Source organism: Mandrillus leucophaeus, unplaced genomic scaffold (genome assembly GCF_000951045.1).
Source record: "Mandrillus leucophaeus isolate KB7577 unplaced genomic scaffold, Mleu.le_1.0 Scaffold98, whole genome shotgun sequence".
Taxonomy (NCBI): domain Eukaryota; kingdom Metazoa; phylum Chordata; class Mammalia; order Primates; family Cercopithecidae; genus Mandrillus; species Mandrillus leucophaeus.
In genome coordinates this window covers 1254890-1271380 of record NW_012110696.1, presented here as the reverse complement: position 1 = coordinate 1271380, position 16491 = coordinate 1254890, and the positions used below count along the sequence as shown (strand labels likewise).

The window sequence follows — 16491 nt, the reverse complement described above, 5'->3', positions numbered from 1 at the left end:
TGGCAGGCGCCTGTAGTCCCAGCTACTCAGGAGGCTGAGGCAGGAGAATCGCTTGAACCCAGGAGGCGGAGGTTGCAGTGAGCTGAGATTGCGCCACTATACTCCAGCCTGGGCAACAGAGCAAGACTCCGTCTGGAGGGGGAAAAAAAAGCCCACTCTAACATTACTCTGAAGTCAGCAAACACTTCTGTGTTTGTTTTTAATTTGTTTTTCTTCCATCGCTCCCTGTAATGTCAGCTAAATGTGGAAAAGCTCATTGATAAGGTCACAGGATTGGTCAGAGTCCCTGGTGGGGTTGGCTTTTATTTTTTAATGTGGCCCAATTCCAATTTCTAACTTTGTGTTCATTGGCAAACAGCAAGCCGATAACATGATTACTTGTTTCTGTGATGATTGAGGTGTACAGGAAATGTAGTTTACGCTTTTGCTCTGTTTCATCTCCAAAATTCAGTGTTCAACACTTACTTACCTAACATCAAATAAAAACCAAATTTTTTAAACACTTGATTTGACAGACAAGAAGATTCTCTATTTTATTCATTTAAACATTTGTTGATGCTGCTTGTCAGGTGAGGGTGAAACGCTGTGTTCATGAGGGTGAGGCTTCAGCCTGGTCTTCAGTGATTTCTGTTAAATGAAGGGGAGACAGAGACAGAAGAGATAGAACCTGCGAGCCATTCCACTCGCTCAGGGATTCCATGCCTCTATCCCAGACCTTTTACCTATAGGCTCAGATGTGAATCAAGTAGGTAGATTTTACCTTGCCTTTGCCCACCTCACTTCTCTGGTGGGGAGAACAAGTGAACTGTGAAATACCAGGAAAAATAGGCAATGGGAGAAAGAAGAGAAACCGAACGGTCAGCCTGTGGTGTGAGTCCGGAAGACTCTCCTGACTGCACCCCTGCATAGGCACATACTTGGAAGGACACATGGTCTCCGCCCCGGAGGCAGCTGGACAGCATGGTCACCTGATGAGGCTGACACTTCCTTCATCTGTGGTTCCTTTACACGTTCGTTTGGTGTTAGCATGTTTCTCCCACCTTAGAGTAGTAGAACCTGAACAGACTAGGTAAGAAGGGCCAAGATTCTTGTTCCCAAAGCCTGTCTTAGTTCACCTACTAGAGCAAATTGGATGTTCATAACACTTCCTTCATTTTAAGGAATATGCCTCTTATATGCATATATATGCTAAATACTAGGTAGAATAAAGTCCATTTTTGAATTTTCTACATAGTCTAATTACGGGTTATATTATCACAAAAACCAGTTCATGATGGTTCCACTGTGAAATCACTGGCAATACAGGCCGGTGCTGAGAAAGACTGGAGGGTGGTGGAGTTGGGCGGGACGAGCCTGCCTGCAGGGCGTGGCCACCCACTGTGTTCTGCGACTAGTGAACTGTCATCCGCCTCCTTCATCTCTAGGTCTCGGACAGCCCGGGAGATGAGCCCTCGGAGTCCCCATATGAAAGTGCAGATGAAACACAAACTGAAGTGTCTGTCTCATCCAAAAAGTCTGAGCGAGGAGTTACTGCCAAAAAGGAGTACGTGTGCCAGGTGAGGGGAAGGCAGCATCCGCTGTGTCTGTGCTGGTGTCTGACTGGGGCCCCGGTATGCAGAACGAATTTGTAGTGTCTTCTCTCTTCCCTCTAGACCCCTTCCCCAATCTCACCATCACTCACTGATCTCTGTTTTGAAGGGGTCAGACTGACTGCCGGTGGAATCCTGGGATTAAGTTGCCTCCATTAACATCCATAATTTGCATGTAGGATGAGATTTGTATACACATGTAATCCACACACACACAGACATAAAGTTCCTGTTGGAAAAGCCGAGGTGCTAGGCCTGTTTCAGCTTCACTGATGACACGCACACCAGACAGGCCAGGCTGTGGGCTGAGGGGACCATCACTAGACCTGTGTCTGCCCCCAGGACACCAGCCAGGCCACCTACCCTCTGTGCTTCAGTCCTGCCCCATCCGTCAGCTGAAGATGGCATGGGAGCTTCCATGCCAGGCAGTTGATGAGGGAAGTGTGAATACTGCCTGCACTCAGCGTGGCACCTGCCATCTGGATTAGGATGCCTTTGATTTCTGTTGATTTTCAAATCTGATTTAAAATATCTTGGATGTATCCTTCAGGGTTGTGATCCTGTTATTTCCTTTGCCATTGCTAAGGACTGGCCTCTTTCTGTAACAGTCATCTGGTTTTAATCTGATACTGTATTTGTTCGTTCTGTTTGGGCCAGACGTTTGCCCATGCATGTTGTTATATATCCTTGAGTAGCAAAATGGGATTTTCTGCTACTGGAGACAGAAGCAGACGGCTTACCTTGTGGTAAGAGGTGCAGAAGGGACTGCTGGGCGCTGCTTACCCGCCTGCTCTGCCCCCGCAGCTGTGTGAGAAGCCAGGCAGCCTCCTGCTCTGTGAAGGACCCTGCTGCGGAGCTTTCCACCTCGCCTGCCTTGGGCTTTCCCGGAGGCCAGAAGGGAGGTTCACCTGCAGCGAGTGTGCCTCAGGCAAGTTCCCACGGGCGGGCAGCTCTGCAGCTTGGCTGGCCACCTGCTCCTGCAACCCCCTGCACAAAGTCCTGCCCTGAGGTGCCTGTAGTGGACAAGCTCCCTCCCCATCTCTACCACCTGGCCCTCTCTGGAGCTTGCAGCCCACACCTGGCAGGTGTACCCACCTCTCAGTGGCTGCAGGGTTTGCTCTGATTTCAATCATATGTGCCCCCTTGGTACCTTTCCATCAGGTGGCGGGCAGGGTGGGGCAGGATGATAGGTCATGGGCTTTTCATCCTGTGGGCTGGCCTGAGCCTGTGCTGTGTGTGAGGCGGCCACCACAGGGCACTGCCGCTCAGACAGTGCCGCGTTAAGGGGACGGGTAACCTGGTTGGTCACCGAACACTGAAGTCCATAGGAACATAGAGTTCTTTACAAAGACACAGTGTCACCTTGAGCCTCACTTTCAACAGAAAGAACAGCTCCAGGCTTGTCCTGAGTTGTCAGTGCTGTTGTTCTGCCTCCATGTTACTGCATCAGGTGTCGCCTGGCACAGTCTGGGGTCTATGAGAATGATGAGAGGACAGCTGCACAGCCATGGCCCTTCCTGCCTACTCACTGGGCCCAAGGAGTCTCCTAGCTCATGTCAGAAAACTTCCTGGGTCGGGAAGACACCTGGAGAGTCTCCCAGGCCGTGGCAGTCCCACAGCAGCACTTCACTTCTGGGAGTGTCTGTCTGCCAGCCCAGAATCATGAGTGATGGCTCCACCACTGGCCGGCTGCTCTCGAGGAGGAAAGGCCTCTTTTCATAGGAGCGCCTTCCTTCAAGCTTCTTGCCGGTTAGACTGGGCCTTCCCAGCCAGGCTGCCTAGTAAGATTCTCCTGTATTTCAGGTGAAGCTGGAGCTCAGATTGCAGCAAGGTAATCCTTGATGGCTGGATCTTTTTGCTGGAGAATGCTTGGACTAGTGAGCAAGGTTGGAAACAGGGCCAGGTGCTTTAGCAACGTGGCTGTCTCTGAAGAGGAGCTGCTTGATTTTAGTGGCTCAGAACTGCAATTTAATTCTTGTTCTTTGCGCCTCTCTCTCCACCCCTTCTTTAACTTTTTGTTAGGGATTCACTCGTGTTTCGTGTGTAAAGAGAGCAAGACAGATGTTAAGCGCTGTGTGGTAACTCAGTGTGGAAAATTTTACCATGAGGCTTGTGTGAAAAAATACCCTCTGACTGTATTTGAGAGCCGAGGTTTCCGCTGCCCCCTTCACAGCTGTGTGAGCTGCCATGCTTCCAACCCTTCAAACCCAAGGCCGTCAAAAGGTACAGGTGCACCTGCGCAGCCTTGCTGTGGATTCAGATGCAGGCCCATGGGCACTTGGGAAGGTGGGCTCTTGGGATTGTCACCAAAGAACATTAATTATCTTGAGTGACTAACTGGACGTCAGCTGGGTTGGGTTTTCTTTGACAAAGGACCTGTCCCCCCTTTTCTTCTTTCCATCCTAAATATCACCCTAAAGATGCTTAACTTTAGGAGAGGGGCAACCTTTGGACCATTTTGATAGATTTTGTTTGTCCTGGCTTTTTTTTTTTTTTTCTCCCTTCATAGAGAGAGTCTCGCTCTGTTACCCAGGCTGGAGTGCAGTGCGATCACAGCTCACTACTTCCTTGACCTCCCAGGCTCAAGCTGTCCTCCTGCCTCAGCCTCTTGAGTAGCTGGGACTACAGGCACATGCCACCACACCTGGCTGATTTTTGTAATTTTTTTTTTTTTTATCTCCCTCTGTTGCCCAGGCTGGAGTACAGTGGTACGATGTCAGCTCACTGCAACCTCCGCCTCCCAGGTTCAAGCGATCCTCCTACCTCAGCCCCCCAGTAGCTGGGATTACAGGCACGCGCCACCATACCTGGCTAATTTTTGTATTTTTAGTAGAGACAGGGTTTCGTCATGTTGGTCAGGCTGGTCTTGAACTCCTGACCTCAGGTGATCCACCTGCCTCAGCCTCTCAAAGTGCTGGGATGACAGGCGTGAGCCACCGCGCCTGGCCTATTTTTATATTTTTTTGTAGAGATGAGGTTTCACCATGTTGCCCAGGCTGGTCTTGAACTATTAGGCCACTGCTCTGACCTCTTTTCTTTTTTTTGAGACAGGGTCTCCTGTTGCTGAAGCTAGAATGCAGTGGCGTGATAACGGCTCACTGTAGCCTTGACCTCCCAGGCTCAGGTGATCCTCCCACCTGGTGTGGGCCACGATGCCTGGCTAATTTTGTTTATTTTTTTGTAGAGACGAGGTCTGTCTGTTGTGTTGCCTAGGCTGGTCTTGAACTCTTGGGTTCAAAAAATCCTCCTACCTGGGCCTCCCAAAGTGTTGGGATTACAGGCATGAGCCACCACGCCCAACCTGTTTGCTCTGGTTTTAATGGCCCATTATATGTAAGAAAAATCTTTACATTAAATTACATTTGGATTATCTAATGTTAGGTGTGTGGGATGAGGGTAGCAGGTTGTCTGTACTTCTTGACACCAGTGGTTCTTTATCAGGGGCAATTTTGTCCTCCAGGGGACATTTGGCAATGTCTGGGGATATTTTGGGGATCTAGTGAGTAGAGGCCAGGGGTGCTGCTCAACACTGCACAATGCCTAGGATGGCTGCCCACATGCCCCAGATGCCTGCAGTGCCCAGGCTCAAAAAACACAGCATTTTTAGATGTATGACCATTTTCTCAAACATTGTTTTGAAGCACCTTTGCTCTGAAAGCTTTTTTAAAATCAAATACCTCCATTTCGTTTTAGCATTAACTTTTCAAATTCATGGAGGCTGAGTAATTATTAATTGCTCTTTTCACTGTGATTGGAGTCAATGTTCGGGGTCCTCAGGGTGTGTTTCTTTGCCTTCAGGTAAAATGATGCGGTGTGTCCGCTGCCCCGTTGCCTATCACAGCGGGGATGCTTGTCTGGCAGCAGGATGCTCAGTGATCGCCTCCAACAGCATCATCTGCACTGCCCACTTCACTGCTCGGAAGGGGAAGCGACACCACGCCCACGTCAACGTGAGCTGGTGCTTTGTGTGCTCCAAAGGTGAGGGGCCTGGGGGTGTCTGCGGCACACGCCTCACACTCCCAGGAGCCACGTGTCAAGGCAGGTTCATTCCTTGTCTGTGCTGTGTTCACTGATGTTGACAGTGTTCTCTGCGTCTTCACATTCATAGTATGTCGCAGTAGTTCTAAATTAATTGTAATCATTTTGCAAACATACAGGAAATTATTTGTGGTGAAAATGACGTTTGCTTTTGTGCTAATGTACAGATCGCTGTTTTTAAACTGATGTTTATAAGTTAAGGCTGTAATAGCTGTAGATTGTGAAGCACTGAATCTGGGCTGAGCCATAACAGACAGGCTAAGCCTGGCTGCCTCGCCCTCCTCTTGCAGGGGGGAGCCTTCTGTGCTGCGAGTCCTGCCCAGCAGCCTTCCACCCTGACTGCCTGAACATCGAGATGCCTGACGGCAGCTGGTTCTGCAATGACTGCAGGGCTGGGAAGAAGCTGCACTTCCAGGATATCATTTGGGTGAAACTTGGGAACTACAGGTGTGAGACATAGAATCGTATGCTTTTATGTTTTTTCTGTTCACATGTGTTCGCTTTACAGTACTTAAAGTATTGAAATTATTGTCGCTCTCTCTGAGGAGTCTGTGAATCCTGTTTTTAATATTTATAATAGATGGTGGCCGGCAGAAGTTTGCCATCCCAAAAATGTTCCCCCAAATATTCAGAAAATGAAGCACGAGATTGGAGAATTCCCTGTGTTTTTCTTTGGGTCTAAAGATTATTACTGGACGCATCAGGCGCGAGTGTTCCCGTACATGGAGGGGGACCGGGGCAGCCGCTACCAGGGGGTCAGAGGGATCGGAAGAGTCTTCAAAAACGGTACGGAGATTTTCAGATAGAGAGTGAGACAGCACTCTCGTGCATTTTCTTACCCCTAATTTCTATTTTTAAAAATTTTATCTTTGTAGAAAATACTGGACTACACATTCAATCTGTATTTTTAAATTAGGGAAAAGTTTGCAGTCTGGTTTATTTGTTAAGCATACAGTAAGATACACTGATAACTTTTGTAACATTGGTTTGTGATTTCATTAAAATTCTGTAAACCTATTATTCAGAAATTATTTTTAGTACTAATTTACAGAAATGTTCCATGGCTTGCCTTTATGTAAAATGCAGATCTGAAGGAAGGGTCCTGTTGTCTGGACCTTGTGCAGCGGGCTCTTGGGGGCTCACTTTACCTTTCAGCGCATGAGGAATCGGGTGGTCAAGCAGACAAGGTGCTTGGCCTCTGATTCCCCAGCTGCGGGGAGGCAGGAGCAACGACGTGGCATGGCCGGCTGGCGACCCACGTTTGCGGGAGGCAGGATGGTTTTGACCCTTCACTGGAGGAACTGGTGTTTATGACACAGGTTGAGAGAGAATGAGGCCAGCAGGGAAAACCCAGGGTGTACATGTGGCTCATTCAGGGAGAAGCACACGCTGTGTTGCAGCCAGGTCAGTGCTCGCTCCTGTGTGGCTGCAGGCGGGGACCCACGCATTTAAAGCTCTGTTAGCTCCGTGCTGCCAAAAGCTTTGCAGGCTGCACTGAGTGGTAGGAGTGCATGGTGGGCACCCAGAGGCCTCATAAAGAACAGGTAGGCATTGAAAGAGTTTTAAAAATTATTAAGAGGGCAAGACGAAATTGAGAGGTGGCCTGATGTATTTGGTGCGACCGTCAGCGAAGTCTCCTGACTATGGATGTGGGTGTCCTGTAGTGCCATACCCCTTTGTGGTTGACTTGCGGCCGCAGAAACAGGGCAGACCACAGGACACGTCCAGCGTTGACATGGGACTGGCCTCCTTCTCAGGACGGATTGTAGGGGTTTCTGTTTCCTCTATTCTTGCTTGAGCCTGTGGTTCATCTCTCAGAGCCCCTTTCGCTTCAAGAGGAGCTCAGCTGCATGTTTTGTTTTTTGTTTTTTGTTTTGAGACGGAGTCTTGCTCTGTGGCCCAGGCTGGAGTGCAATGGTGTGATCTCGGCTCACTGCAACCTCCACCTCCTGGGTTCAAGCAATTCTCCTGCCTCAGCCTCCCAAGTAGCTGGGACCACAGGCACCTGCCATCATGCCTGGCTAATTTTTTTTTTGTAGAGAACGGGGTTTTAGCATGTTGGCCAGGCTGGTCTTGAACTCCTGACCTCAGGTGATCCGCCTGCCTCGGCCTCCCAAAGTGCTGGGATTACAGGCGTACAGGCGTGAGCCACTGCACCTGGCCTCAGGTGCATTTTTATTTTCTGTCTGAGAACAGCAAGTCCCAGGCTTTGACCCTGGTGCTTTGTCCTTAGGCCATAGTGGAGGACAGGGAGCTCCTGATAGAACTCCGCCCTGGGCCTGCCTTGTAGAGAGGTGATGGCTGTTCTCTGAGCACTCCTCTGCCTCACACACTTGGCCGCATTTAAAAATACCTGCCCACTGACAGTTGTTCATAGAGTCTAGTTTTATGGGAACCAGAAACTAATACTTAACATTGAAAGTTTAGAGTGAACTATAAAAATATGGAGCTTGAAAGTAGTTACCTTTATTTACTAAAATCTTTACTCATATTTCATTGACTTTTTAGCACTGCAAGAAGCTGAAGCTCGTTTTCGTGAAATTAAGCTTCAGAGGGAAGCCCGAGAAACACAGGAGAGCGAGCGCAAGCCCCCACCATACAAGCACATCAAGGTGGCGTGTGGGAGCTGCGTGCACGCGTGTGGAGGGAGTTTTCCCCAGGGGCTGTGAGCGGTTCTCAGGCACACCCAGGCTATGGCTGGGGAGAGGACTGTCACCAGCCAGGATCTGTGGTGCCTGGCATGGATGGCCACGCAAGAGACCATGAGCAAATGGCATGGGGGGATCTGCATGGGGGTTCTTGGTTCCACCTTGGAGCATGAGGCTTGGCTTGGTAGCTAGCAAAGGGATTGGGGTGACAGTCCTGACCAGGCTGCTTGGAGCAGGAGGAGCTGAGGGATGAGCCTCCCACCTCCACCAGGCTGTTGCTAAGTGCTGGGAGTCAGTCATATGGGAGCGGGGCTCAGTGACTGAGCCCCAAAGGCATAGATCCTCTACCTCAGAGACCAAGGCGGGGTGTGGGGTGGGGGGCTTGCCAGTTCTGTGTTTATTCTAGTGAGCTCCAGAGCCCCAGCAGGAGAGCAGGAGGAAGTGCAGCCAGGGCAGGGCTCTGTGAGAGCTCCAGGCCCCTCACGGCTGCCTGTGCTCAGAGCTGGTGCCTCTTGGGCCGCATCCCCAGGAGCCTTGTGGCCGTTCGTGACGAGTGTTTGTGATCAGTGTGCCGGAAGTCAAGTGCTCGCTCTGCCTTTGCTTGTAAAATGTGGGCTGCAGTCAATATCTTTGTGTGTAAAGAAAGCACTCTGTATTCATCTTTATATAGTATTTTCTTTGGGATGGATTCCCAGAAACAGAATCACAGGGTCAGAGAGCCTGAAATGTTTAGATTCTTGGGGAATATTCCCAGATTGTTCTCCGAAGGGTACAGTTTGTCACACCACAGCATCGAAAGGGGTGTCTTGCGCCACCTCTTTCCTAAGATTGTGCATTTCTACCCCAGCGGATTTTCAGCTATCTCTACTGCTTTATTATTTGGTTGCTTGTCTTTCACTGATAAACCACAAGGTCATGAGAGCAGAGGGTGTGCCCCCCTGCCCAGCACTGCTCCCCCTGGGGTGGCCTCCCATGTGGCTCGCTGCTGGTGCTTGGTAAAGGAAGAGTCAGAGAGATGGGTCGGGAAGCTGCTCAGAAGAGCTCTTACCCAGTGTTTGCTGGACACCCTGCAGTGTACTAAGCAGTCAACATGCGTTTTCTCTCTTCATCTTACAATGGCCTGACTGGATACGTGTCAGCTCTTGTTCATCAACGAGGAGCCACAGACACTAAGATAAAATAACGTGAGAGGGCATTGGGTTGCCCTGCCTGTCTCCTGTGCTAAGAAGGCAGAGGAGAGCTCCTCTGGGATCTGGGGAGGGCTGTTCTGAGGAGTGTGTCCCAGTCAGGCCTCTGAAACTTTCTAAAAGGACACCTGGAGGCTGGGTAAGGAGAGGCCGTGGTGGGTGTGCCAGGGTATCTGGAAGGCTCTTCATTCGTTTGTGGGCCAAGACAGCTTACTCCTTCCCTGCAGGTGAATAAGCCTTACGGGAAAGTCCAGATCTACACAGCGGATATTTCAGAAATCCCTAAGTGCAACTGCAAGCCCACAGATGAGAATCCTTGTGGCTTTGATTCAGAGTGTCTGAACAGGATGCTGATGTTTGAGTGCCACCCGCAGGTGTGTCCCGCAGGCGAGTTCTGCCAGAACCAGTGCTTCACCAAGCGCCAGTACCCAGAGACCAAGATCATCAAGACAGATGGCAAAGGGTGGGGCCTGGTCGCCAAGAGGGACATCAGAAAGGTATGTGCCCTTATCGCCTCCCCTGCTTTTGAGAAATTACGGTTCACTGGGAATTAGACTTAGGTTTGCTTGTGGTGGTTTTGTATTCATGTGAGAATGGTATTTTTTGGAAAAAAAAAATTTTGTTTTTGTTTTGAGACAGGGTCTCTCTATCATCTAGACCGGAGGGCAGTGGCATGATTGTAGTTCACTGCAGCCTCAGAATCCTGGGCTCAAGCCATCCTCCCACCTCAGCTTCCCAAGCAGCTGGGACTACAGGCATAGACGACCATGCCCTAATAATTTTATTTTTTTGGAGATGGGGTCTTGCTATGTTGCTTAGGCTGATTTCAAACTCCTGGCCCCAAACCATCCTCCTGCCTAGGCCTCCCAAAGCACTGGGATTATAGGCAAGAGCCTTGGTGCCTGACCTGAAATATTTTTTTGAATTGAATTATTACAATTGAATATTTTAAAATGTTACATGAAAGATATCTGCTAAAACTCATATATTCCCTTAAAGCATGCCTTATGTCAGAAATCTGATGGTTATTTTTATGAAATGGAAGATTCGTGAAGTGACCCATTTTCCTCTGGGCTAGCAGCCAGGTGCTTGGGAGCACTCACCAGGCAGGCGTAAGGAGATTGCTCTTGTGAGGGGTGGTCCTGGCACAGTCTAGGACCAAGCTGTTGGTAGACACCAGGACTGCTGACCTCCTGCATCTGCTCCCAGACTACATCCCAAGGACATCCAGGGACTAAGAGACATGTGGAACTGCTGACCCTGATGTGTTTTGGCATGGCCTAGGGGTGGGTGGTCTCAGACCCCAGGTCCATACCAGGACTGATCCAGCACAGAGAGTTCATAAGCCTGGTGCCAGTTCCAACAGCAGCACAAAAGGTTGCTTAGAAACACCTCCCCAGCATCCTTGTTCCTCACCTGCCTGACTGCTGATTCACCCAGACTTGCTGTATATCCTGTCAGATACTTTGTAGCCATTTTTTCTATTGTGGAGATCACTGTGTAAAGTGGGTTATGTAGAAGCTTGGTTATCAGACAGCCCTCCTGAGACAAGGTCATGTAAGAAGCAAGGGTTGGCATGTTGCCACTTCATGAATACTTAATACATTTTTCATTGGCAACCTTTACATACAGATATGTCTGAGATCCTTTGAATTTAATTTATGAAGACTTTGTATGCGCCCTCCATGGAGGTATGCTGATGTGTGTGGTGCCCGTTCTAAGTGATCATGATAGGGAGTCTTGAGCCCCGACACTGAGGATTGGTCAGCACGCTTTTTGTCATGGCCACGTTCTTGTGATTTCCAGGGAGAATTTGTTAACGAGTACGTCGGGGAGCTGATCGATGAGGAGGAGTGCATGGCGAGAATCAAGCACGCACATGAGAACGACATCACCCACTTCTACATGCTCACTATAGACAAGGTAATGTGGAAGGGTACCCCACTGTGAGCTTCTGCAGTGTCCTGGACCTGGAGCCCTGATGGTCACTGGTAGAACTGGACTTTGCCCTGTGGCAGCGCCAACATTTCTCTCCTTGGCTGCTTATTTTCAAACATCTGCATGTTTTCTTCTGAGGTGCAGCATGTCTTTCAGCTGCGCCAGAGGGCTACAGCTAACCACCTCTCAGCACTTAGGCACCCTGAGGCTCTGCTTGTCCGGGTGTGCATGCAGAGCGTTCCAAGCAGCCTTAGAACAGGGCAGGGAAGTAGAGAGGACACAGACGAGGAAGTCTGAGCATCTTCTTTTGTTTTTTCAAAAATATTGTATTTTATTTTTTAATTTTTGGTGCTCTTTGGATAAGGTCTCAGCATCTTCTCTGTTGTGTAGCAGAATCGTTTTTGGTTGGTTGTTGCTTGTGTGAAGCCCATGTTTCTAAGCATTTTAGAACCTAGGTGCTAGAGGGATCAATATTCTCAGGAAAAGGAGGATGGGATGATTTGTGTAAAAGTGGGCATGGATAAAAGACAGTGCATCTGGAGTGCTCAGCTCTGGGCCTGATGCCCAACCCTGACAGGTGTTGCCGGGCCCTTCCAGGGCAGCTCCTTAAATGGCCACAGCCCCGTGGGGGTGCGTGTCATCCTTTCCCTCACACGGCAGGCTTTTGGCTTCTGGGTAACTTCAGCTGGGGAAGTGTGGCCTCCTTAGTGCCTGAGTGGTCTTTGAAAGGAAGGGAGATAGAATACATGTTTCTGCCTTTTGTTGCCCTTAAGCTCGTCATCTAGTAGAAAAGTCTGGCTATTAAAGAGTAGATTAATAATAGTGCTTGAAAACCAGATAGACAATGATCGCAGATAAAAATTGTTGAACATTTCATGGAAGACAGATGTGATGAGATCTAGAGAGAAAGGGCTGCTGTGAAAATAAGAATGGTTCCAGGGACCTTGTCAGGTGGTCCCTGGTGAAGCTGAATCCCCTACCCCTGCAGTAGTGGGGCAGCGCTGGCCAGTGGAGCCTGCTCCGGGCGAGCACTAGGCTCTGTGTCAATCACTGCAGGTCGTGGGGCTTAGACCTTTCAAGGAAGTCAGTGTCACGAAGGACAAAAGAATCCTGAGTTAAAAGAGAGTAACTAAAGAAGTACCCAGAGGAAGTGTGTGCTTCTTGATCAGAGCCTGAATCTGGGATGAGGAGCTATAAAGTATGCTTTTGGGGGCAGTGGGAAAAATTTTAATTTGGACAAGACGCTCTTCTTCATGTTAAATTTTGTAGGTGTGGAAGGTGTTGTGGCTGCGCAAGAGAATGACTTGTGATGCGTTTAGGGTCAGAGGTCAGATATCGGTAACTGACTTTCAAAGGATCAGGGAAAAAATGTGTGTGTGTATACGTATATCCATATGTATCTCCATAAACACACCCTGAACCCCTCAAGCTGTGTGCAAGGTGAGCAAGAAGGATCCTGTTCTCCAAATAGTGGGTATCTGTGCTCAGGATCCCTGATTGCTGCTTCTGATCACAGCGGTGCAGACAAAGAGGTGGGCTGCCCTTGTTACTACACCTCCCTCAGTTGTTACAAGCCCCTCCCCCTCCAGCTGATGTAGCTTCAAGAGGATTTAAAGGGCCAGCACCAATTGCCCTCCTCTTTCATTTTTCTGTTTTTCCCCTTTTGGGAGCCAGACATTAAAAGACTAGGACATTCAAAGACAGCTTTGGGGAAAAGTAGATAATTTAGAAAATTAGAAAGTGACTATGCATGCTCAGGTAAAGGTACAGGCTCAAAAAAGATCTGGAAAGACCTTAAATTTACATCTTGGGTTGATCCTTTGCATAGAAACAGCCTGCAACAATCAAAAGAAAATAAGAACAATAAATAAAAATAACAAAAACAGCAAATCCAGGGCAAGGGGAGAAAGAATCTAATTTCTAGAGTTACCACATTATTAGACTTATTAGACTCACTTGTCCAGTGTTCAGAAAAACAACAACAACAACAAAAACCCTACAAAGAGACAGGAAAATATGGCCCATTTAAAGGGAAAACAAAATAAACAGAAACTGTCCCTAAAAGAAAGGCCGGATGACAGATCTACTAGACAGACTCTAAAACATCTGTCTTAAAGATGCTAAGAAAACTAAAGGAAAACCTGCAGAAAGTCAAGAAAATCATGTATGAACAAAATGGCAGCATCAATGAAGAAATAGAAAACTTTGGGAGGCCGAGGCGGGCGGACCACAAGGTCAGGAGATCGAGACCACGGTGAAACCCCGTCTCTACTAAAAATACAAAAAATTAGCCGGGCGCGGTAGTGGGCGCCTGTAGTCCCAGCTACTCAGGAGGCTGAGGCAGGAGAATGGCGTGAGCCCAGGAGGCGAAGCTTGCAGTGAGCCGAGGTCGCGCCACTGCACTCCAGCCTGGGGGACACAGCGAGACTCTGTCTCCAAAAAAAAAAAAAAAAAAAAAAAATAGAAAACCTATAAAGAGAAACAAACAAAAAAGAATTGTTGAGCCTGAGAAACAGAAAAGAAGATTGAAGAAAAGTGAACGGAGCCTAAGGGGCATGTGGGCTACCATCAAACAGCCCAACATATCTATTGTGGGAGTCCCAGATGGTAAAGAGAGAAAGAGGCAGAGACAACTTTTGAAAAAATAATGGCTGAAAACTTCCCAGGTTTGATGAAACACATGAATATAAACATCTAAAGAAGCTCAATGAACTCCAGATAAGATGAACTCAGAGAGACCTACATTGAGACATGTTATAATCAAACTTTCGAAAACCAGACAAAGAATCTTGAAAACAGCAGGAGGAAAGCTACTAATTACAAGGTGGACTAGTCTATTTTTACACTGCTTTAAAGATACTACCCAAGACTGAGTAATTCATAAAGGAAAGAGGTTTAATCGATGACTCACAGTTCCACATCACAGGGGAGGCCTCAGGAAACTTCCAATCGTGGTGAAGGCGAACGGTACCTTTGTACATGGTGGCACGGGAGAGAAGTGTGTGAGAGCCCCAGAAAAACTACCATTTATAAAACCGTGAGATTTTGAGAGAACTCACTCACTATCTTGAGATGGCATGGAGGAAACTGACCCATGATCCAGTCACTTCCCACCAGGTTCCTCCCTTAACACCTGGGGATGACAATTCAAGATGGAATAAGCTACACCATACCACAAGGGATCCTCAAGGAGATTATCAGCACGTTTCTCATCAGGAATTTTGAAGGCCTACAGGCAGTGGGCCAATGTATTCAAAGTGCTAAAAGAAGAAAAAAAAATGTTAACCAAGACTCTTATATGCAGTAAAACTGTCTGTCAAAGGTAAGGGTGAAATTAAGACATTCCCAGATAAAAGCTGAAGAAGTTTTTTAGCACTAGACCCGCCCTGCAAGTAATGGTCAAGAGAGGTAATGAAGAGAAGCCTTGTAGGTTGAAATGAAAGGACATTATACAGTAACTACAAGTTGTATGAAGAAGAAAGATCTCAAAGTAAATACATGGTCAGCTATAAAAGTTTGTATTGTTGTAACGTGGTTTATAACTCCATTCGTTCGTTTGTTGTCTACATGATTTAAGAGACATACATAAATGCCAGGCGTGATGGCTCACACCTGTAATCCCAGCACTTTGGGAGGCCAAGGCGGGCAGATCACGAGGTCAGGAGATCGAGACCATCCTGACTAACATGGTGGAACCCCATCTCTACTAAAAATATTAAAAAATTAGCCGGGTGTGGTGGTGGGCGCCTGTAGTCCAAGCTACTCGGGAGGCTGAGGCAGGAGAATGGCGTGAACCCGGGAGGCGGAGCTTGCAGTGAGCCAAGATCATGCCACTGCACTCCAACCTGGGCGACAGACCGAGACTCCGTCTCAAAAAAAAAAAGAGAGTGGCTCAAGCCTGTAATCCCAGCACTTTGGGAGGCCGAGACGGGCGGATCACGAGGTCAGGAGATCAAGACCATCCTGGTTAACACGGTGAAACCCCATCTCTACTAAAAAATACGAAAAACTAGCCGGGCGAGGTGGCGGGCGCCTGTAGTCCCAGCTACACGGGAGGCTGAGGCAGGAGAATGGCGTGAACCCGGGAGGCGGAGCTTGCAGTGAGCCGAGATCCGGCCACTGCACTCCAGCCTGGGTGACAGAGCGAGACTCCGTCTCAAAAAAAAAAAAAAAAGAGAGATATACATTTATAAAACAATTACTAGTTTAAAAGCTGGTATTTTAATTTTAGTTTGTAAATTCTAACATTTTGTTTTCTGTATAATTTAAGCTACTCATGCATTACTAGTTTTACTCATTAATTACCAGCTTGTGTTTTAGGGCACTCAGTATATAAAGATGTGAGTTTGTGACATCAGTGACTGAAAACGGTGGGGACAGAGCTGTAAAGGAGCAGGGTTTTTATGTTATTAAAGTTCAGCTTGTATAAATTCAAGTTATAACATTATATAGAGAATTGGAAAATTCAAGAAAATCGATGAAACCAAAAGTTGGTTCTTTAAAAAGATCAATAAAATTGACCAACCTTTAACTAGATGGACTAGGAAAAAAGAGAAAAGACTCACATAACTAAAATCAGAACTGGGTGTGTGAAGACATTATTACTGCTTCTACAGAAATAAAAAAGGATTATAAGAGAGTACTGTGAACAGCGGTACTCCAATAAATTGGATAACCGAGATGAAATAGACAAATTCCTAGAAACAAACTACCAAGACTAAGTCATGAAAAAAATAGAAAATCAGAATAGACTTATAACTAGTAAAGAGATTGACTCAGTAATTAAAAATCTCCTGACAGGCTGGGCATGGTGGCTCACGCCTTTAATCTCGGCACTTTGGGAGGCTGAGTTGGGTGGATCACTTGAGATCAGGAGTTCGAGACCAACCTGGCCAATGTGGTAAAACCCCATCTCTACTAAAAACACAAAAGTTAGCCAGGTGTGGCGGCTTGTGCCTAATCCCAGCTACTCAAGAGGCTGAGGCAGGAGAACCTCTTGAACCTGGGAGGTGGAGGTTGCAGTGAGCCGAGATTGTGCCACTGCACTTTAGTCTGGGTGACAGAGTGAGACTCTGTCTCAAGAAAAAAAAA

General features: G+C 47.8%; 1 protein-coding gene across 2 annotated transcripts in view; it reads left to right on the top strand.

The window, feature by feature from the left end:
- The window catches only part of WHSC1 (Wolf-Hirschhorn syndrome candidate 1), a 106778-nt gene that overhangs the window by 74107 nt on the left and 16180 nt on the right, over positions 1 to 16491 (top strand). For both annotated transcript variants that reach the window (XM_011970863.1, XM_011970862.1), the window contains 9 exons: positions 1425 to 1556; positions 2394 to 2517; positions 3612 to 3812; positions 5388 to 5567; positions 5918 to 6074; positions 6208 to 6413; positions 8136 to 8239; positions 9690 to 9959; positions 11269 to 11385. In XM_011970863.1, the coding sequence (XP_011826253.1) occupies positions 1425 to 1556; positions 2394 to 2517; positions 3612 to 3812; positions 5388 to 5567; positions 5918 to 6074; positions 6208 to 6413; positions 8136 to 8239; positions 9690 to 9959; positions 11269 to 11385 (1491 nt within the window). The remainder of the gene's footprint in view (positions 1 to 1424; positions 1557 to 2393; positions 2518 to 3611; positions 3813 to 5387; positions 5568 to 5917; positions 6075 to 6207; positions 6414 to 8135; positions 8240 to 9689; positions 9960 to 11268; positions 11386 to 16491) is intronic.